Consider the following 22,431-nt stretch of genomic DNA (forward strand, 5'->3'; position numbering starts at 1 on the left):
GAGCTTTAAATAGCAGCTTTGTAATGGGCTAAAGCAACACTATCTGGTGCTGTGTCCTACACTCTTTCTCCTGCAGGGAGCGCTGTTAAACCAGCAAAACAGCTACTGTAACATTATCAGCTAATCAACAGCAGGGACACCTCACTTCACCAATTGTTTTTAATTTTTTTTGTACAAAAGACCCTGTTTGTTGTCAGTCTTCTCAAACACTTAGTTCTGTAAAACTTAACGTGCTAATACTGTTCTCGTCAGCTTGAGTTTTCTGCAGCTTAATACTTACAGCATACAAAACGCTTACCACAGTACTTTGGTTGACTTGTGTAAACCAGATGCCGCCATGTAAGATGGATGGTGCCTTTTTTCCCCCCCCGTCTTTTCTTTCTTCTTTTTTTCTTTTTAAAATTAACATCTTTTGATAGAAAGTTAAACTGGGACATAACAGGCTTGTACTTTGTTAACGGCCATTTGTAAAAACATTTTTAAACGTCTTAAATGAGGAGGCCTCCAAACACACTTTGTTTTGTAGAGACACAGGACTCTCGGTCGTGGTGTAAATATGCTCCCCTCCTGTTCGCTCTTTCATATGTATGCCTTTCTGATCGAATGAATGACTTTATTTTGTTTCTCTGAAATTTTACAATGTCCTTTTTAGTGGTATTTTGCAATGTCACAGTGGCTTGTTTCAGTGCTTCATTCAATGTATTAACCGGTATCCTTTTTGCAATTAAAAACGATTGTATTTCACCTTTCTGGTTGTTGAGTTTCTTTTTATTACTGTAACAGCAGAAAACTAATAGGAAATATGAAAGTGGAGTGTGTGTGTGCTGGGAGACATAAAAATAAAGGACTAATGTAAAAATAGTAATTGTTCTCATTGTGGATCCCTCTCCATAAGCATTTTCATCACCATGGGAACAAGAAATGCCTTTCTCATTGTCAGCTGTGCCCTAATATATCAAACAGCTGATCAGCTGCCAGTAGTGTCAGGCTGGCAAGTTAGTATATGTGTTGTAGTCATCAAGATTTTTCAGAATTCGTGAGCTGGACAGAGTCAAATATTTGTGGAGAAAGAACCGGCCACTTCATTAGTTACACCTTCCTAGCGCTGGCTTCAATGCTCCTTTTGCCTTCAGAGCTGCCCTTTGTTCTCCATGGTACCGATCCAACAAGTTGGTCATCAGATTTTGTTCCATATTGACAATTGCTGCAGATTTGCAGCTTCATGTCTATGATGTGCATCTCCCGTTCTTCCACATCTCAAAGGTTTGGCGTGTTATCCTGTGGAAAGCAACCATCAGAAAATGGGCAAACTGTGATCATAAAGGGATGAACATGGTTAGCAACAGTACTTGGGTAGATTGTGGCAATTAAACAATACTTAAGAGTTCGTCAAGAAAATATCCTCCACACTGATGCTACAAGCTTGAACCATTGACACAAGGCTACGTTTTTATGCTTATGCCAAATTCTGATCCCACCATCCAAGTGCAAAGACTCATTAGACCAGGCAACATTTTCCAGTCTGTTGTCCAGTTTTGGTGAGCCTGTGCAAATTTTGTTGTAGTTTCAGTTCTTAAGAGTGTTGCCCGTGTGGTCTTTTGCTGCTGTAGACCATCTGATGCTTTTGGTGTGTTCAGAGACGCTCTTCTGAATACATCCTGGTTGGAACCAGTAGTTACCAGAGTTATTTTTACCTTCCAGTTAGCTCAAAGCAGTCTGGTTTCTGGCATCAACGAGGTATTGTCGCCTAGAGAACTGCTGCTCACTGGATATTTTTGTTTTATGATTATTATCTGTAAACCGTAGAGACGGTTATGAAGGATAATCCCAGTAGATCAGTTTCCGAAATGCTCAGAACTGCCTGTCTGGTATCAACAACTGAGCCACCTTCAAAGTCACTTAAATGACCCTTTTTCCTTAATTCTGATGCTTGGTGTGAACTTCAGGAGGTTATCTTGACTGTGTGCTCTGAGGAACTGCTATGTGATTGGCTGATTCAACATTTTCTTTAAGGAGCAATTGAACAGATGTGCCTAAGAAAATGGGCCAGGGAGTGCATGTCAGGTTTTAATAACTCTGAAATACTGGCCATAAATAAACAGTCTGGATTTATGCAAAAGTGACTGCTTCAGATTTTCACAGTTGGTACAAACATATCCCCATAATCGTCACTGTCATCAAGCGCCGTTTGTGCATTCATTATACTTGCAACAACACCCACTCACCCTTACGCCTATCTAAACTATGGAATTTAATGATAGTGCTGTACAATAATTGCTTAGTCACATAAGTGCATTTAATTTTTAATCCACACTATAAAACTATATTAAATATTAAAGGTTTTTAATGTAAAGCCATTACACCAGCTTCTGTCTGGATCATGACTACAGAATTTTTTTTGTGCTGTGCTGGAGAACGTGGCCGCCTCCCAGCATCAAAGACTCTACAGTGGCGCTCTCTTCTGTAAGACTCAAGAATGGCACTACAAACACAGATTTTTAACAAAACCTGCTGAGATGCTGGCTGTCGTTTGTTGCCATATGAATCTCCTGCCATCTGCTGGCTGTTGTTTGCTCTAATGAAGTTAAAGGTTCATTCAAGAGGCACCCCACAAAAATAAACATTTGAATTCCACTCTGACTTTTAAATGGGCATGTTTCAGAACGAGGAGGAAGATCAACAGAAATGTATCATTTACACTATCTCACCTTTTAAAACGACTGTAAATGTTTGACAGGTTCTTTTTTTTTTCCTTAAAAAGAATGTTAAAAATGTAAAACCCGCAGAAAAGATTTTTGTGTAATGACTCTAAAACTTGCCAAAGAAGTGAAACTGCGTAATGTCACAAGATCCATCGGGGTTGTTCATTGTTCAGATCAGACTAAACAAGAAATCCTCTATTGTAAGCAGCTTCCTTAGTAAAGAAATTCAAATGTAGATATGTGCCTGGTTTGCGAAAAGGATGACTATTTATGGCATGTACTGTGGGGGTGGGGCTGATGGTGAGTGCTTTTGTAAAGACACAAAAATCTGCTCTTATAGTTTAAGCAGCTGTGATACTCTTCAGACTTCACAATATTACATTACTGGAAGCTGTAAAACACTGAAATATCTTCTGGAGCCACAGCAGTAGGCTTGTAAATGTAAAGTTTAAAGTAAAAAGAGCCATTCTCAAGAGAACATGATTGCACTCGGCAAAAATTCAAAAAAACCTTTGCGCCACGTTTGTACTTTTATTACGGTTTTGAGATCGTTTCAGCAGGTCAGAGTCATCCTGAGAGGACTGTGACTATAGACCAAAGTATGTATGGAGCCCCGGTTTTGTTTGTTGATATTTTGAAGTGATCAAATCTACAACAGAATGGCTAAAAAAAGAAAAGAAAAGAAGCCCAGAAAAGAGTTGAGGCCACAGCAGACTGAGATGCTGCAGCAGGACCTTAAGAGTGATGTCCTGCAATGTTGTGAAGAGCCAGAATTCCTTCACAGTGACGTTAGAGACTGATAGTCATACAGAAAATAATACATCACTAATCCCTTCCATCATTCCCTTTGTTACACAGACTTAATTAAAATATAAGATGGGGGGGAAAGTGTCTAAATAAATGCTCCAAAGTTGAACAACACACAATATCCATATATTTTCTCTTTCAATATATACAAGATACTGAAAGCAAAAACAGTGCAGCTCCCTTAGAGGGGGAGCTGTATAACAGGTAGGAATGATTTCCTGTAAGCTTCTGTAGTGCATTGCAATAGAATGAGTCGTTTGCAGAATGTGCTCCTGTGACCATCCAGCACGTCACGGAGAGGGTGTGACGGTTTGTCCATCTTAGTTTGTAATTGGCATAACATCATCCTCTGTGACACCACAAAGGACACGTCATTTAGTAAAGCTCCACATCCATCCCTGCTTGAGGTGGTTCTACAAGCTGCTGAGTCATCGGGTGTACTTAAGTTTTCACAGAACCTGTGAAAACGTTCCAGAAAGGATTATTTCTCACTGGCTTTATTTTTCCAATTTTATGACACAATGTAAATATGATGTAGATAAAACAGATCAATTTAAATCTCTCCTTTAAGTGGTGATATGTAACTACACTTCTGTGATTACTCCACCCTCGCATGCGTGTTTTCTGTGGCAAACAAATGTTTATATCTGACGGTTATACATTCCCACGAGGAAGAGGGCTTTGACAGCGCTGACCTCGTGACTCATTTACTGAAGAAACCATGAGACGGCGCTCATTAAAATCTTCACTATTTAAGTTATGACAGCGTCGATCTGGCCCCCCGTTTCTACCACAGGAAGTGTTTCCTTCTTTTCAAACAATCTCATGTCATATGGTGTGTGTCTAGATATCACCCTGCTCACTGATACACTCATTCTCGTTATCTATCACATCAGAAACTCATGTTTGGTATTTTCTCATATCACAGCTAATCCAGATGATTTATTGTTATTTTGAAAATCTGTTCAGTTTCTTTTTTGGCCTGTCTCCTTTACTCCTTCGTGGATTTACCTTATTAATGTTGGCTCAGTTTTTCCTCAGTTTCGAGGCTGGATTTAGCCACTCAAGATTTTTCTCAGTCAGGGGAAGTCAAAGTGTTTCTTGTGCTTTTTAAGCCCAGAACACTCAGTGCCTGCCAGTTTGTCCTATTACCACAGTTCACTTAAAGTGCAAGGATAACATATGGCTTATTAGTTATGTTTATTCAATTAGACATGGTAAAAGTTAAAGAACAATAATGCAAGTTGTTGTTTTTTTTGTTTCTTAGCAGAGATATGCAACACTACATCACGGAGACACAGTGTTTGGATGTTTGTTAAATCTAAGTTTTAATGTTTAAGGAAAAAACAGGGCAGGTTCATACTTGCTGCACCTTAGTGGGGCTGGGTGGTAGTACCGAAAGTATTCAGTTTCAGTCTCCCACCGTCCCTCCCACCTTCCAATCACCATGTCAGCCTAACACCTCCTGCTGCAGAGGTGCTCGTCAGACCAGTTCTCAGGCACTGTGTTATGTGTTACTCTTTACGGAAGCGCTCGGTGCTACAAGTTAAAACTCAAGAAACGGCATCTAGTTCTGAAAAAAAGATAAACCAGATTGCACACTTTATGAAAGGACCGGACAACTTGCAGTGTCGAGTTTGGGACTGATCTTTAAACAGCTCTCACAGGAGCCCCCACGGGACGATTGGATGTGTTTGAGCCCATCACTGCAAGGACAAGACGACAGGTGAGTGTTGCTCTTAAGATTTTAAGCACTTAAGTGCTTTCAGTTTTAACATTCAACAAGTATATGTGGTTTACTGTGGATTCATGGGATTTACTGCATCTGGGTTTTTTTTTTGTCTTTTTTTTTTTGTTTTTTTTTTACTGAATGGCTCAGATTTATCTTTGTTTTGGCCAGCAGCCATTTTTACTGTGTAACACACTGATACCATTTAAAAGTAATTTTTATAACAATATAATAATTACATTTACCCAGGCACAAATCAGCATAAACTCAGACTATAAAATGCTTTAGTTTTTGGGGGGGGTTTTGTGGTATGAAACTAAAACACTGAACTGTATCTCTAACAACACTGTCACGTGCCGGCAGATATGCCGGATATGGGGGGAATGTCAACTGCCATTCACTTATTATACAGATTAAAAGGACAGTATGAGACATAATCTTGCAAAGTGCTGTTGAGAAACAAATGTTTTCATCACGTAAACACTTATATTCCTTTAAAAAAAAAGAGTAAATGGAATAACCAACCAAAAATAGCCTGTCTGAGCGCTTTAGCCAAGAACTCTCAAACCGATAACAGTCACACAAGCACAAACTCACCAACAACTCTGTGTACTCCCTTACCCACAGACACAGAATGATTTATTCATCCATTTCAGAAATCTGGGAGTCATGACATCACAAAGTATTCGGGTCAAACAGTAAAATGCCAAGGCGATAAGATCCAGTGCAGTAAGAACAATAACAACCGGGGTGTGGCTCTCAGACACAGGCAAGTACAACACCTGGAAACTTCCTTGTTGTTGACCAGGAAGTTATAGGTGCACACCTGCCGTCTGAGAGGTATAGTGCAGATATGTTTTCTTGTCTTCAATGAGTTATCTGTAATGATTTTGAACTTTATAGAAAAATCTGAAAATTCTCATTCTTTACGTTTTGGAGTTAGCTCGATTCTTTCTGTCTGTCTGCTAGATCTGTGCACACTCTAAATCATTTTTCCTGTCCTGTCCTGCCCTGTTTTTTTTTAACTTGTTTGATTTTATAAAGAAACAGTTACAAAGTGTTTCTTAATTCAATGCTTGTTGCTTCCAGTAAAGGATATTTGGTACACTGTGGTGTGTTATTCTTGGCAAAAATGAAATATCAAGCTTTATCAAAACTAATTATTTTGGCTCATGCTGACTAAACACAGCACTCAGAAGTTGACATGAGTGGGACGAAGAGTTCAAGAGTCATTCCCTGGAGAAAACAGCTGTGATGATGATCACTCCCTCTGTCACAAAGTAAAATGTAGCCTTAATATAATTAATATTATTCTCACAATACGTGCCAGTTTACATAAAGTCTTTTGGCCACAAATATTGTCACTGCTGTTGATCTTTGAATGATATGTGATGTATTTTTATTTACTTTCTCTTAAGATTTTAGATGGATCTAAATCAGTGTAAAACACTTGATTCAATCAGAAAACTGCAGCTCATCAGATGATTAAAAATCCCTTTACATCAAATGTTTCATTTTTTTTAATCTGTGTTCTAACTGTAAAGTTTTCATTTCCTGTTTTAGAATATAGTTAATAAGAAAGTTGCATATTGCTATGTAAACATCGTATGCTCATCAGTAAACCTAGACTGTCTCAAGGGACTTTGGGTCAAAGGTCAGTCTGCTATGATCTGGCAATGAAACAACGCTGAGATTTACGAGAACAGTTTCAGCTGGATTTGCCCAATAGCAATCAGCTTTGGGACCTCCTCCTTTACATAGTCTGAAAATGTCTGGTGTCTCTCATCGATCTGCAGCTGTGAGGCTTCAGCACGATGGTCTCCTCGGTGAAGCCGTACAAAAAACAGCACTACGCTGACCTGAAGAATGACTGCATCAGGAACAAGACGCTGTTTGAGGATCCAGAGTTTCCAGCCACCAACGCTTCACTCTATTATAACAAACCACCTCCTGGTAGGGTAAAGTGGAAACGACCTGCGGTAAGTGGCCAAGGCTAATATCCATCAAGCCACATGTTTGTTTTTAAGACAGCATGTAAGAAAAGGAAAAAACTAAACCTATAATTATACTTTTTTTCAATACTGTTAAAGTCTTAACAGTCTGTCATGTTATTTTCTCTGTTGTAGGAGATAAGTAAAAAACCTCATCTGTTTGTTGAGGGCATCAGCTCCCATGATTTGAACCAGGGAGTTGTGGGAAACTGCTGGTTTGTTGCAGCCTGCTCTTGTCTGGCCTTGAAGCCAAAGCTCTGGCAGAAGGTGTGTTAACTTTGTTGCTTTATTCTTAATGTGGGTGTCGAGGAGTTGGTGCGTTAAAGTTGATAACTGTACATTAATAAAACTTAAATACTGTAACTATAGCAGCAGGGTATTCGTTTCAGGAAGGAAGTTCTCCCATGGATATATTCAATATATCTGGCAGACAAACATATTATATTGTACTGTAACTTTGCTAATAACTAAGGGCAAAGGGACTATGAAACCTGAGAGATACAAAATTCAGCTATTTAGAAAATTGTCTGTGAAACTTGACTGTATTGGGTTTATCTTTTTTTCTTAAATAAAATACAAATCAAAGAAGAAGAGGGAAAAGAGGGAAACCTGAAGAGGAACTGGAGGGGCTTAGCGATGGAGAATAAATGTCAACCAAAAAGTTTTAGTCCTTTGTAGAAATCTTTCACCTTTTTTCCACATTTTAGTTGCAAGAAATGAGCAGAGGAAGAAAAACTGAAAGTGTGAGGATACATCAGCTATGCATTCTATGTCACTTATTTTGTCTTACCCACTCCACATTATATGTTCTCAAATCCCTGGGGTTGGTACAACTAGAGAACTTAATGGCCAATTCTTTATTACAGCGTTATGTATGTTCCATCCACTGCAAACGTTTGATTTTATAACACACATAAAACACTACAACACCTGCATTTATTGGTCATGAGATAATGTGAACTAAATAGGCATGCTTCCACTATACTGTGTAGAACTGCAGATCTTTTGTCTGAATTCTGCGTGCACTCAGCGCTTTATGAGCAAAGATGTAATTTAAAGGGTTTTGTTGAACTCGTTATAGTGTATACTAAACTATAGTATGTTTATGTTTTGGTGATTTTGTTCAAATCTATCTGTTGTGGGCACATTTCATTTTGGGTGATGTCGCATGCCAAATCAGGTGATTCCTGACTGGAAGGAGCAGGAGTGGGATGACAAACACCCCGAGAACTACGCAGGAATCTTCCACTTTCAGTTCTGGATCTTTGGTGAGTGGATCGACGTGGTGGTCGATGACCGACTCCCTACGATCAATGAAGAACTCATCTACTGCCACTCGAAAGACCCCAACGAATTCTGGAGTGCTCTGCTGGAAAAGGCCTATGCAAAGTCAGTATACTTTAAATAGCCTGATTGGGGGGGAGACTCTTACTTGGTTTAGTTTTAGGTCCCGTCTGCATTTATAATGCTTTGAACTAAACTTCTGCATTTCTTACACCATCTGTGCCCAGGCTCTCTGGCTGCTATCAGTCCCTTGAGGGCGGAAACACTGGTGATGCTGTGGTGGATTTCAGTGGAGCTGTATCTGAAGCCATCAGCCTAGAAGAAGGGCAATTTTATAAGGACCAAGGAAAACAAGACAAGCTTTTTGATGACCTGCTGAAGGTGTACGACCGAGGAGGAATCATAAGCTGCTCCATCAGGGTCTGTGCTGTTTCTGAATATACACGTCTTTGTGTTTTAAGCACTTTAAACATGCCGATAGTAATTGTTTGCAAAATATTACAGGCACAGCCTCATGAAATTGAGCTCAAGATGATAAACGGGCTCGTGAAAGGCCATGCGTACTCAGTAACTGCAGTGAAGAGGGTTCGTTTGGGTCATGGGCTGCTGGCCTACTTCAAGAATGAAACCATTCCTCTGATCCGTATGAGAAACCCCTGGGGTAAGATTGAATGGAAAGGAGCCTGGAGTGACAGGTGAGCAGGAAGCTTGTTATAGTTAATTTTGTCTTTGCTATGTGTTCTGATTTCAGCAGACACTGTGCCAAAAAAAGCCTTTTTAAATGGAACGCTGTCTGCCTTACAAACTTGTTTTTGTGTTTTTTGGATTCATATGGAAAACAGAGCCGTGGTTCGTTGGTTCAAATAGTTCAATCACATTTGATTTTATTTATGTAGCAAATCACAACAGATGCCTCAAGGCACTTTACATCAGAAGATGAAGAAGCCATAAAGACCCTAACAGTCAGACCCAGCCTTATCTATATTCTGTTGAAATCTCCCAATTCTTTGAATCTTTGGGCTGAAGGAGGGACAATACTCGGTGTATCAATGCTCACAACCTGCTTTGGGACAACCTGCTTACAACCTTCTCTTCATGATTCAACAATTAAGCATGTCAAGAAAACAGTGTAACACATTCCCAGCAGATCAAGGATACAGAGTGATGCACATTTATCTAATGAACTAATATGTGAATATGTTCTGTTAACTCAAAAGTATAACGAGAACTAAACTACATACAGCTCACACACTCTATATTAAAGGGTATAATGTGATCTACAGCAGTATTCTAATTCAACTACTTTGATTACATATATATGGTAACATATAATAACAGAATAATCTAACAATTCTTTATCAAAAAGGAAAGTTTCAATACTAATCTTAAAAGTAGAGAGGGTGTCTGTCTCTTGAGTCCAAACTGGGAGCTGGTTCCACAGTGGCGTGAAGGCTCCTCCTCCCATTTTACTTTTAAATACCTGAGAGACCCCAAGTAAGCCCCCAGTCTGAAAGCAAAGTGCTCTAATGGGGTATACACTAATGCAAGGTCTTTAGAATAAGATGGAGAATAATTATTCAAGCCTTGTATAACAGGAGAAGATTAATTAATTGAATTAATTGAATTAATTGATTCTTTATTTAACAGAGAACCAGTGAAGAGAAGCCAATGTGGGACAAATACACTCTCTATTTCTAGTCTGTGTCAGTACTCTCACTGCAGCATTTTGGATCAACTAAAGCATTTTTAGGGAGTTTTTGGGAGAGCCTGATAATAATGAATTACAATGACTGAGCCTAATAATGCCAAATAATGACTTCTTCATGGCAAAACCTCCATCTGTCTGTAAATTAAATTTGTAATGTAATTTAATGTTAGGGCAAGTTGTTGGCTAATACTCGGGGATGTTACAGCATTTTAGATTGAACTATTTACAGACTTTTACAGAGATCTATTAAAGGAGTTTCAGGTATTTTTATTTTTTCAGTGTTACAAAGTCTCTGTGGAAACTTTTGCTACTGGCTCAGACAGGCAATTGTCCAAAAATGAAAAAATGTCTTTTGATCTGTGCGCTGTTTGTAAGCGCATTAAACATTCTTCCTTGCTTTATTCTTGTTTGCCAGTTCTGAGGAATGGGCAAAGGTTGGTGACACAGAGAGGCATAAGCTTGGCATCACAGTGGAAGATGATGGAGAGTTCTGGTAAGTGATGAATTTCCTCAATCACAGCACTATTTCAGGACAGTTTATCCCACTTTTCCAGATTTTAATAATAGATTCTGTTCAAATCTTCAGGATGTCATTTACAGACTGGTGCAAGTTCTTCACTGATGCAGACGTGTGCCGTGTCATAAATACTTCATTGATTAGCGTCCATAAGACTTGGAATGAGTACGTGCACTTTGGCAGCTGGTCCAAAAATGCTGACCCACTTCTAAACCGCTGTGGGGGCTGTGCTAACCACAAACGGACATTCCTGCAGAACCCACAGGTACAGCAGGCTCTGGATGACCTCTCTCCTTACATCGCCTCTGTTCATGTATGTGTACACATCTGTGATGACTCCATTTCAACTTCTTTTGCAGTATTTATTTGATGTGACAAAGGAGACTGATGAGGTCCTCATCTCGTTGCAACAGAGAGACATGAAAATCCACAGACCTCAAGGTCACGGAGAAAACCTTACCATTGGCTTTGGCATCTTTAAGGTATCACAGTGTCATGTAACCCTTCCATATGTGGAAAAGACTGTGTTTGTGGGAGATGTGAAATGCTTAAAATATAGCCAAACATGTCATACTCATTTGTCAGAATAATGTCTGCTGTGTGTGCTGAGTTTGAGGGGACTTTCTTCACAGCTTCACAGCTATTGTAAATGTTTAAAGTCTAAAGAAAATGTGTCAAATTGTCTCAATATGCAGGACTAGAAATGAGGGATAATAATACGGTGCAGGCCCACATTTAGTGAACGGCTCATTATTCTTGTCTGGAATGAAAACATTAATCAAAGTTCAGTTTATTTTGGTCAAAAGCAAAGCCTTTTCACCCCATCCTGCATCACTTTGGTCAAAAAAATCTGGCTTGAATTGACTTTCTCTTCTCATTTAATGACCAAACAGTGATAAGTTTGTTTTTTCCAACAACTTACACCCCTTGAGTGTTTTATCAGAACCAAAACAGACCATTTCAGCAGCCTGAACCATAAATGATTAAACACAAAAAGGTACCACATACTTTCTGTGATTGCTTCAGGCTGAAAAGCAGCGTGGAACCGAACACCAAACTCAAATCTTTGTGATGATTTCAGACGGCTCGGATGCCTGTGTTCTTGTGCAGCAGTGTGCAGGGATTATTTAGGACTCACGTGTTATGTCTGCTAAATCATAACCAGGCCAAAAAAAAGCTGAAAAGTATGAAATACATGGATACACTGAGTTCTGAAACAGACACAAGATACAATAAGTGCCGATCACTACAACCTGGGGTGTGTTTCAGAAACGGGTTTAAAACTTGATGTTGTCCTGCATGTTGCGATTAGATTGTCACCTTTAAATGAGACCATGAAACCCAGTGTGACAAAACTGACGGCCCATTTCCTGTAATGAGACTTTAGTTGACAGAGACATGGCAAAGTTCAGACACACACTGTGCACTATTATCACGCTGATAGAAGTGCTGCCAAAACTCTGGACAGGAATGAATATCAGCACCATAAAATTTCAACACAGTAATGCGCGTGTTAAAATTCAATTATTGTTTCTATTTTGTGCCACCAGGAGGCAGAAAACTCTTTTCCACTTCTCTTTACTACGCCGTTTAAAGGCATCAATTAAAGTTTATGATGAACAAGAAGAACATGTATTCGTTGACTCTGGCACGAATTCAAATGTAGTTTAATTAAGTACAAAATTAGCAAAATGCAGTTTAAAAGTCATTTTTCTGCCCAGGTACTTTTTCGGATTGCTGCTATACTGATGCAGCTGACTGCGGTGGAGCGGAAGGTTTTGCTCCTTCATGCAGTAAAAAGTGCAGTTCATTAGAGTTCAAGTCACCTTTAAGTAAGATGGCTATAAATTAAACAGGGAAAAATGAAATTCTGCTACCCAGATTTGTTTGTATAGTAGACGTAATTTATGTAATCTTGTATATTTTTGCTACGTCGTATTATTTTGATCAATTGTTTTTGCAAGCTAAGCTTGCAGTCAAGCTCACCCTGTATGTCAAGCTGCATTCATTTTGAGCGTACTATATGCTTCTTAGGTGATATTTTCATGTGTCACTTGTAATCGCATTTCCTTTGAAATTTATTGAAGTAGCTCCAAACTGTGTTGCACAGGATTTTGGTAAATTATGCTCACAAAATATCAAATTCTTTTCTAGGTGGAGCTGAACAGGAAGTACCGTTTACATGACATCCTGACCCAAAAGTGTGTAAATACGTCAACCTACATCAATGCTCGGACAGTGTTCATGAGGATCAGTCTGACTCAGGGCCGATATGTCATCTTCCCCACCACCTTCCAGCCTTTTACGCTGGGCGATTTCATGCTCCGGGTTTTCACTGATGTGGAGTCCGGCTGCAGGTAGGACTGTGCCGTAGATGTGAGGTCAAGCCAACAACAGTGTGTAGCTGAGTTTGTCAGACAAAAATGTAATATCAATAACTCCAAAAATAACGCACTTATCTGGGAAAGTGACTGACATGGCAGCTGTTTGTACGTTTTTAGTCCAAGAAAACATTCAAATTAGTGTTTTGGGAAATAGGGACCATTTAAATGTGATTTACAGTAACTTCTATTGCTTTTCTTGGCCAAATATTTTATTTTGACAGATTTTGTTTTGTTTCTTTTTGGCACAGCAACTCATAGTCACTCATTAATAATACAGGTCATCCACTCAGCCTTGTCTATGAATCATAGGTGTAATGTTACTGTTCCACTCTTTCAGTTTGCCTCTAGTAAGAACAAGGCCACATTGCCAACTCTTAACTCTTCTCTACTCTCACAGGGAGCTGACAGTGGACAAGCCTCAGGTAAAATGCTGGAGTTCAATCATTGGTTACCCACAAGCTGTGACTCATGTCTATGTACATTCAGCTGAGGGGCTGCAGAATCAGGACCGCACAGGAGGTTAGAAGACTTTCCACAAGTTAAACTTCCTGCTATAACACTTCTGTTCAGCGTGATGAGTCTTTAATCCACCAAATCTGGTTCTCTTTCACGCAGGTGCAGACCCCTACGTGATCATATCATGTGAGGGCAAGTCAGTCAAATCCACCATCCACAAGGACACCTTAAACCCAGAGTTTGCAACTAGCGGTGTTTTCTACAGGAAAAAGCTGAGCAAGCCCATAACTGTGCAGGTAATATGCAGTCTATCTCATTAGTCCTGCTTAATGGAATTATTCTCAGTGACTGGTGGAGCAAAGGGATTTCTCACCTCTGTCCGGTTGAAACTATGTCTCTCAGACATGTGTGCTTTTCAGAGATCAGCGTTATTTTAATCTCAAAGACTGTAAAGTTTTCATTAAAGAGTTTGTAAAAGGTTTCAAGAGCATAAGAAAACAAATTTCCCAGCTTTTAACAGTGAATAAACTTTCAATTTACCTGAAGTCTTACACACAATTCTGCATCAAATGTAAACTAAGTGCCGTCTCTGCTCATAAAAGCCAAAACAACAACAATACATTTTTTTTTACACCACTAGCCTAATTTGCATATTGGACCAAGTCTCATCCTGCGTGTGCAAATCTTAAATTCCTAATCTGTTTAATGAGTGAAAACATTTGTTTTGCCATTACATTTTAGAGTGTGGAGATAAATATATTTCAAACTGACTGTTTCTCCTCAGGTGTGGAACAGCAACGCAGTGAAGGATGAATTTATGGGCCAAGTCGTGTTGTCCGGGTCAGTGAACGACCCCACCGAACCTCAGAGGCTTCAGCTCACAGATCAAGGACGGCAGATGCCCGGCACCATCGGCCTAAGGATCGTCACCTCGGTTCAGCTGACTGCCATATGACCGGAGAGAGGGCTGAATCCTTTCTCAGCTTTGACTTATTTGACAAGCATCAAAACCAGCAGCGGGATGCATTTGTATGAAGGTGAATTTATGTGAGCAGGGAATTATGGGACAAACTGAAAATCTCTCCCTTTTCGTTACTTTTGATCTTTTTTTTTTTAAATTCATGCTTTTATAATTTATATATAAAGTTTTTATTTTGATGTGTTTGTAACCCCGATTATTCTGATACGACACTGTGAGAAACATGGCAGTATTTGTCCTTCAGGCCTCACAGTTACCAAGATCGCGGCCTGTACAGTCGCCTTTTTGCAGAGTAACGTGTTACATGCTACACCTGGTGTTACACGTATGCATTCCTCTTCCGTTTCTTTCCTCCAGCAGTTTACAATCATGGTTCGTTCTCATGAGTACTAAGAAAATCCTCAATGGAACAAAAATTAAAAGAAATCCTAAGACCAAACACTGCTACGACTCTGGTTTTCTTCCTCTTTTTATTTCAGTCCAGTTCCCAAACTGCAATATTTTGTTGTTTTTTTTTCCTTCAGTTTTTTTTTTGTTTTTTGGACACTCAAGACACAGCCATGCACAATTCAAAGTTCAAAAAGTCTATTGCTTCAACCACAATTAAAAATAGTTTATCCAAAACCTCATTTCCCCTTCACTCATTTGTCCTTTTCCAAAGATGGGGGAAGGCCTGCTGAGGTATGCCAGATGGATCAGCAGTTTTACAAAGCTAGACAATAATAAGAGTAGTAGTAATAATAATCATAATAATAATAAAGATAATAATTTAAAAAGTAACATTTTTTGTCTTTGTTCCATTCTCTTGATAGACATTAATAGAGGAATTTTCACACCACGTGTACAGGTTTACACATTCAGAAGATAGGAATGTACAGGAGCAACCACAGAAAAGGGGGCACGTCGGCGGTGTCTCTCATCCCGAAATTCACCTTTGTGCTCATAGTTCAGACCTGTACATGGGGCAGAGGCCAGATGTCCCAGGGCTGGCGAAGCTTCCTAACAGGCCACCCACACCTACCACGCGCACTCACACACGCACACACACGCACACGCACAAACACTCAGCAGTGGTATTCAGGACAGACTGTGTGGGCCCGCACACAGAGTGCTGCATTCATCGGCTCTCTGTCCGGATGAAGGAGTGTCCTATAAAGCCCAAACAGGAGAGGTGGATCCAGGAGTGCAGAGACGGCGTTTGTGTGTTTGCTTTTCTCTCTTTTTTTCTCTTCTATTTCCAGGGTGCAAAACAATTATTGATACATACCACAGAGCAACCTGAATATTGTCGTTTTAAGTTACATAGTTATGAAAAAAAAGTGGGGGTTCCCGTCGTATTTACATACATACATACATATCCTAACAATCTTAACCTATCTGAAGATGACATACAGTGTATAGTTTGTTTTACATGCATGGATTCTGTTGCTTCCTCCTGTCTCACGTCACTCCATCTTCTGCGCTGGACAGTGGAGGTACAATATGACTAAGCAGCTACCCTGCACCTCAATGTCAAGGTGGACAACACGAGTGAGGCATCTTCTAGTGCAGATTGAGGTAGCCCCCTAACACACACACACTCACGCACGCACGCACACACACACGGGGGGGGGGGATGCTACATGGGAAATGTCCAATGAAGGCAGCAAATACAGACACAAAATCTAAACTTCTGTACAGAGGAGTGAGTTTAAGCAAACCCAGTATGGAAGGAATGATGGCGATCAATGTGAACCTCGGCTAGGGTTTTCAGCGCTATAGGGCAAGGTACAATCGTAAAATGGCACTCCCTGCTTCCTGCTTCACTCCCTTGATAACATCCCCCTCTTTTTGATCTGACGCACACCCACAAGGTGATAAAATGTAAATATCACGGAAAGAATTTGCATAACATCCAATTAAATGAGGGGGGAAAAAAGAATGAATGAGCAGCATCATAAGTACAAAAAGGAAGAAGGAAGGACGGAAGGAAGGAGGGAAGGAAGGAGGGGCAGCTGGTGGTCAGTGGCTCATTGGACACAACACATGCATTTGAAGTACTTTCCCTTTATGTCGTGTTTGTCAGTTTCAATTGGATAAAGATATTTTTTGTTCACAGCATTTGTTTGTTGGGTGTATTTTGACTAAGGACACTGTGATTCTTGGGGCATCCTTGGGTGTGATTGAGTGTGGTGCTGGACCTCCAACTTACTGTAGATGACCATCTTCTAGGATGAGTAAATGACAGATCTCCATAATATAAACATCTCAAGCACACAGCTCTGGCTCTGGCATCAGTGATCATGTGTGTCTGCAACAGGAAACAGCCAAAACTTCAGGCAACCGTCGCCAACTCCAACTCTTCACCGATATGAAATGGATTAATAAAGGGTGTTTAAAGCTGGCATAGGTCATGTGAAATTATTCCTGACTTTTCCCCCTGTAGTGGCACCCCTACTACACGCATTTACAAACACACACACAGACACACAGAAAATGCAAAAATATTCCACCTTGAGATGTGACAGTCTGCAGAGGAGTAGCTATGTTTTTTCCACAGAGCCGTAGTCATGCAGGCAAAGGCTGGGTCCAGAATCACGCTCTCACATCAGCCAGTCCCTGCAGGTGCAGGTGTGGCCCGATGGTGCACCATGAAGGGAAGGACTGGAGGAGGGATAATCAAGCCTAAAGCTTGCCAGGGAAGGAAATTCAGGCTCTTCAAGTTTAGTTTTTTTGTCTCTCCTCGTCGCTCTTGGAGCCTCTTCTTGAAAATGAGCACGCTTTCTTTTCAATTTTCTCATGTTTTTTTTTTTTCGGTTTGGGAAGCAACCGCCTCCCAAACAGGACGTACGACACAAAGAAATGTGCACAGTTTGTATACGCGCACGCAGGCCAACACACCCACACACTCACACACACTTGTGATAGACTGCTCTACATGTACAGAGTGCTGGAGGAGTAAACGGGGAGACAAGGTCTTTTCAGCAGCATGGGCCGAGACGCTGCAAGGCCAGATGTCCATCCTACATTTGAGGCCTGGGGGTCTTTTGTCCTTGTGCTGTCACTGTAAGTCACACAAACCCCTCCTTGTGCTGTCACTGTCACGTCACCCGCCCCCCATACACCCATACACCCAAGCCCCTGGATGTGATGAAAGCACTCATCGCAGGCGGGGCTCCAGCCTCGGGTGCGGACAGAGAGCACATCCTTAGCGACTGCTGTTCTTTATGGCTTCCTTTGCAGCTACAATCAGGGGCGTCAGGCTGGATAGAGGCTTCGCCAACTTGAGGAAAGAATGCTGAAAATGCAAAAAATCATTTTTTAAAATGTACCTATGAATCCAAAGAGTGTTGCAATATCATAAAAATACAGTTATGATTATTAAAACAAGCATAAGAGTAGATTTAATATAGTACGCTTAGAATCATATTATTCTATTCTATTCAGTTTTGTTTATATAGCGCCAAATTACAACAACAGTTGCCTCAAGGCACTTTATATTGTAAGGTAGACCCTGCAATAATACATTCAGAGGAAAAAAACCCAACAATCATATGACCCCCTATGAGCAAGCACTTCGGCGACAGTGGGAAGGAAAAACTCCCTTTTAACAGGAAGAAACCTCCGGCAGAACCAGGCTCAGGGAGGGGCAGCCATATGCTGCGACCGGTTGGGGTGAGAGAAATTATTATTATCATTATCCAAGAATCATTATCCAGTTTCCAGGGTAACTAACAAAAGTTGATAACCTAGTACATGACCTGCCTATCCAAAAAGATAATTTTGTTAAAAGAACAAGATGATGAACGCCAAAATGCAACACTTTGAGCTCAATTTGGTTTTGTGCAGTAGTAAGAATTATGGCTCGTTTACACCACATCACTCACATAGTTGGATAGATTCGTCAAAGTGCAGCAGATGGTAGCGTGTCTACATACTGTTTATTTCTCAAGTCTCTGTTTTTACCTGGAGCAACTCCTTGGCAGAACCTCTGCGGTCCACATCCATCTCCAGACAGCGGTTGAGGAAGTCTCTGAACACAGATGATAGTCTCTCTGGATTCTGCAGCTCTGGAGTCCCGTTGGTTGCGATCAGGTAGAGCGCCTGGAAAGATGATCGCAGTCAAACATGCAAGGACCGCAGAAAAAAGACATACGAATATTTTATCTCCACGTAAACTGTAAGAACCATAGACGGCTACTGAGCCTCCGTGTTGTGGCTGTGTTTTGTCTCTTACCCTGAGTGGATTCTCATTCAGATAAGGTGGTTCTCCCTCCACCATCTCTATCGCCATGATTCCCAGAGACCAGATGTCCACTTTCGGGCCGTACGCTTTCCGAGTCACCACCTCTGGTGCCATCCAGTAGGGCGTTCCCACCATCGTGCTGCGCTTGTTTTGCTCGGGAGTGATCTGAGCGCAGAAGCCGAAGTCGGCTGCAGGAAGTGAGAGAGAGGGAGACAGAGAGACGCAAGGGTGTTTTAACATTGAGTCGTGCATTTCTATTCTTTTTATTTGATCCCAGCAGTCTTTCATTTAACACAACACAGTGTCTCTAAACCTGATCATACTCCTCACCAAAGCCAAAGTTTATTGAATAAAATGAATAAATGCTTACTCAGCTTCACGGATCCATCCATCCCTAAGAGGATGTTGTCACTTTTTATATCTCTATGGATAACTTGATTGGAGTGTAGAAAGTCCAAAGCTTGCAGACACTGAAGAGAAAAAAAACCCATTACTAACTTCACCTACGAAAGAAAGTCCGTGTTCAGGAAAAATTTAGACGTAGACGGTCCTTTTCTCTAGGCTGGGTAAAATGCGTAAACTTGTCTACATGAGTCCACCTTAATATTAGGGTCATCTGGCAGTACTGCTGATCTAAACTTGGCTTCTTACCTCTCTGCAGACTGCTGCAATCTGGCCTTCGTCCATGCAGGTCTCAGTCACTACATCTGTCAGCGAGCCTCCAGCCAAATACTCCATCACCACCCAAAGCTCATCTCCTACCAGGTAACTAATAAAAGAGAAAGTGAGAAACACATATTTAATATTTCTTTGGCAAATCGAGTCTCAAGCCTTGCCCAGAAAATGAGATGACAGAGCAGTCTACGACAAGAAGCAAGAGCTAAAGCACGTTACCGCTAGCTGTGGACAAAGGGACATAAAGCAAAAGAAAAAAGGAGCCGAGTGGAACAGATGCTCGAAAGCTCCATGAGCTGAGTGCCCTTGCTGAATGCTTATACGGTTTTACAACACTAGGTGTCAGTAATGTCTTAAGATGAAATGAGACCACCATTAGAAGAAGAACAGCAAGAAAGAGGAGGAGATGAGGAAGAAAAGAAGGCTGAGAGGATTTTTCAATGTCATTAAGGTAACTATAATACACACTAGGCCAAAATCACTCTACAGTCAACTGCATCAACTTTGTTCTGATCACAGATCAGCTGCTACTGGCAAAGTTATATTTATACACTGGGTAAGTTTACTTGCAAACTTAAGTAATAACAGTAAATCCATATTAAATTGTAGTGTAATGTTTGGTTATTGGAACTAGCAACATATATGTAGTAAGCAGGTGACTGCATAGAACGTGAGGCTGGAATAAGAAGAAAAAATCTCCACTACGACTCTTCAGCTCATCAAGCTTTAACTGTGTCCAATGAAGAAATTAACAACTATAATTAATTACCATAATTAACTCATTACACCTACGGTGTAGATTTAACACAGAAGCATAAATCTTTCTACTTATTTCTGTGACTCTACAGGTGAAATCAAACCTGTCAAGGTAGTTCACTATGTTGGAGTTTTTGTTTTCCCTCATCACCAAGATCTCATTGATGATCAACTCTTTCTTGGGCTGCTGCTGCAAGTTCATCTGCTTAATGGCCACCTGAGAAAACAGACAAGATATACTGGGTGTACAATAAGTTCCCCGATGGCTCGGTAAGGAAAAAGAAACAATATACAGAATGTTAATGTTGTTAAATAAACTCCTCAAAAAATGAAAGGAACATTTCAAAAACAAAACGTCTTGCTGGATAAGGATGCCGCATCGTTTGACGGAAATGGAAATTATCAACTTAAAGACGGCTGAAATCAAAGATCCTGAAAATCAAAGTGAAACACTGATACGGCAGGCTAATCTATTCTGCTGAACTGTCACTGCAGAAACTCAAAATGCTACTCAACAGTTTGTGTGCCCCCCACGTGCATGTATGCATGCCTGACAACACTGGGGCATACTCCTAATGAGACGAAGGTGTCCCGGGAGATCTCCCAGATCTGGACCAAGGCATCACTGAGTCTGAGGTACAACCTGGCAGCATTGAATGGGCTGAAACATAACATCCCAGAGGTGTTCAATTGGATTTAGGTCAGGCAAACGTGGGATCATTCATCTAGGTATTGCCTGCATACTCTTGCTGGGTTTTGTCGTGCACCAGGAGGCAACCAGGACCCACTGCACCAGCATAGGGTCTGACAATATAGTCTGTTTCTGATTGTTTTGGTCAGAGACATTCACGCTAGCATCCTTTTGGAGGTCATTTTGTAGATCTGGCAGTGCTCATCCTGTTCCTCCTTGCTCAAAGGAGCAGATACCGGTCCAGCTGTTAGGTTTGGGACTATCTACGGCCCTGTCCAGCTCGCCTACATCCTGGAACTGCCTATGTCCAGGAATCTCCTCCATGCTCTTAAGACTGTTAATAGCACATACTGATGTGTCATCCTGGGGGATTACCAGGGTTACCTATGAAGGGTTCAGGTATCACTTCATTCTAAATGCAACACTAGTGGGAAAAAAAACGTTAGAAAAGACGAGGAGGGAAAAATGTCAGTGGCCTCCACCTGTAAAACGATTCCTGTTTTGGGGGTTGATGCTGTACTCTGATTATAAAGAGTTCCTTTACATTTTTTGAGCAGTTTACAGTCTGTTATACCTCTTGGCCGGTTGCTATATCGATGGCAGTGTACACAGTCCCGGACGCTCTGCAAAACACAAGATCAAAATTACACCAGCACTGCAAATAGTGGTGACTTTTTACATTATTCAGAGACCTTCAGGATTAAAATATGAGGTGTGACAAAGAAGCCCCGAGGGCAGACTTATATAAATCAGGTTTTACTTGCATTACATCAGACTGATCTCATGTTCAGAGTCACTATCTCCTGGACCTTTGCACTGTTGCATGAGCAGATGCTAACTGTAGTGTGTTAATATGACCAAATTTCCCTTTTCCTTTTCTTTTGATATGGAGAGAAGTCTCAAATTAAGTTGTATTCTAATGATGTTATGAAATTGTGAATTAACATAGAGGGGGAAAAGTCCACACTTCATGCCAGAGATGTTTTTTTTCTTCTTCTTAATGAGCTAGATTTCCTAATTTAAACCTTAGCAATGACAAGCACACACACTTGCTTCCAATAGCTGCTCAAAGGAATGGTATGCAGCCAATCTGTCCTTATTAGGAAGCATAACTTGTAATACAAGAAAAAACCTCCACTGTGAATTGAGGCTTTGTTTTTCCCCCTCTGTCTCTTGCTGTCAGCTACACCTGTACAACTCTGAATAATAAGTCAGCCTGACAAAGAATAAATATACAATCATCTACTGTTTAAATAAAAGCTTCCTGATCCAATATGGAAAAGGTGAGCGCGTCAGAGCCGATAACAGCAACACCACTTTTATCTGTGCATATGTACAGGGAGAGTGACAGAAAGCCACAGTGTTAAAAAGAACAAAAGACAAGGAGAGATAAAGGGAGAGACACAAAATGGCAGAGCTAATCTGGCTCTTGGCCTTTTCGGGATAGAGTTTTCATTTCCTCTCTACTTATTTTTCTTCCAGTAATTCAGCCAAGTTCCCCTCTGCCTCTGCCCCCCTGAAGTGGTC

The 22,431-nt window shown here is 40.7% G+C and overlaps 2 protein-coding genes across 4 annotated transcripts in view; one reads left to right on the top strand and one right to left on the bottom strand.

Annotated features, from left to right (window-relative positions):
* Window positions 1-4,956: 4,956 nt before the first annotated feature.
* Window positions 4,957-14,996, top strand: LOC113030050 (calpain-5-like). The gene is made up of 13 exons (XM_026181106.2): window positions 4,957-5,235; window positions 7,035-7,217; window positions 7,365-7,496; window positions 8,410-8,618; window positions 8,741-8,933; window positions 9,018-9,208; window positions 10,637-10,714; window positions 10,808-11,003; window positions 11,098-11,220; window positions 12,893-13,095; window positions 13,520-13,641; window positions 13,738-13,874; window positions 14,363-14,996. The coding sequence occupies exons 2-13, from the start codon at window positions 7,053-7,055 to the stop codon at window positions 14,531-14,533; spliced, it is 1,920 nt and encodes a 639-aa protein (XP_026036891.1). The 5' UTR covers window positions 4,957-5,235; window positions 7,035-7,052; the 3' UTR covers window positions 14,534-14,996.
* A 2,485-nt stretch (window positions 14,997-17,481) lies between these two features.
* LOC113030051 (serine/threonine-protein kinase PAK 3) overlaps window positions 17,482-22,431 on the bottom strand; it is a 47,782-nt gene continuing 42,832 nt past the window's right edge. For all 3 annotated transcript variants that reach the window (XM_026181109.2, XM_026181110.2, XM_026181108.2), the window contains 7 exons: window positions 21,479-21,527; window positions 20,318-20,430; window positions 19,434-19,551; window positions 19,153-19,252; window positions 18,774-18,970; window positions 18,503-18,640; window positions 17,482-17,834 (listed from right to left, as the gene is read on the bottom strand). In XM_026181109.2, the coding sequence (XP_026036894.1) occupies window positions 17,745-17,834; window positions 18,503-18,640; window positions 18,774-18,970; window positions 19,153-19,252; window positions 19,434-19,551; window positions 20,318-20,430; window positions 21,479-21,527 (805 nt within the window). In that variant the 3' untranslated portion in view covers window positions 17,482-17,744. The remainder of the gene's footprint in view (window positions 17,835-18,502; window positions 18,641-18,773; window positions 18,971-19,152; window positions 19,253-19,433; window positions 19,552-20,317; window positions 20,431-21,478; window positions 21,528-22,431) is intronic.

The sequence above is a fragment of the Astatotilapia calliptera genome, chromosome 10 (genome assembly GCF_964374335.1).
Source record: "Astatotilapia calliptera chromosome 10, fAstCal68.1, whole genome shotgun sequence".
Lineage (NCBI taxonomy): Eukaryota > Metazoa > Chordata > Actinopteri > Cichliformes > Cichlidae > Astatotilapia > Astatotilapia calliptera.

Coding starts and splice junctions, on each gene's coding strand:
- LOC113030050 (XM_026181106.2), top strand. CDS start 7,053: ATGGTCTCCTCGGTGAAGCCGTACAAAAAACAGCACTACGCTGACCTG. Junction 8,934..9,017: donor TCATAAGCTGCTCCATCAGG/GTCTGTGCTGTT, acceptor AAAATATTACAG/GCACAGCCTCATGAAATTGA. Junction 13,642..13,737: donor GAATCAGGACCGCACAGGAG/GTTAGAAGACTT, acceptor TCTTTCACGCAG/GTGCAGACCCCTACGTGATC.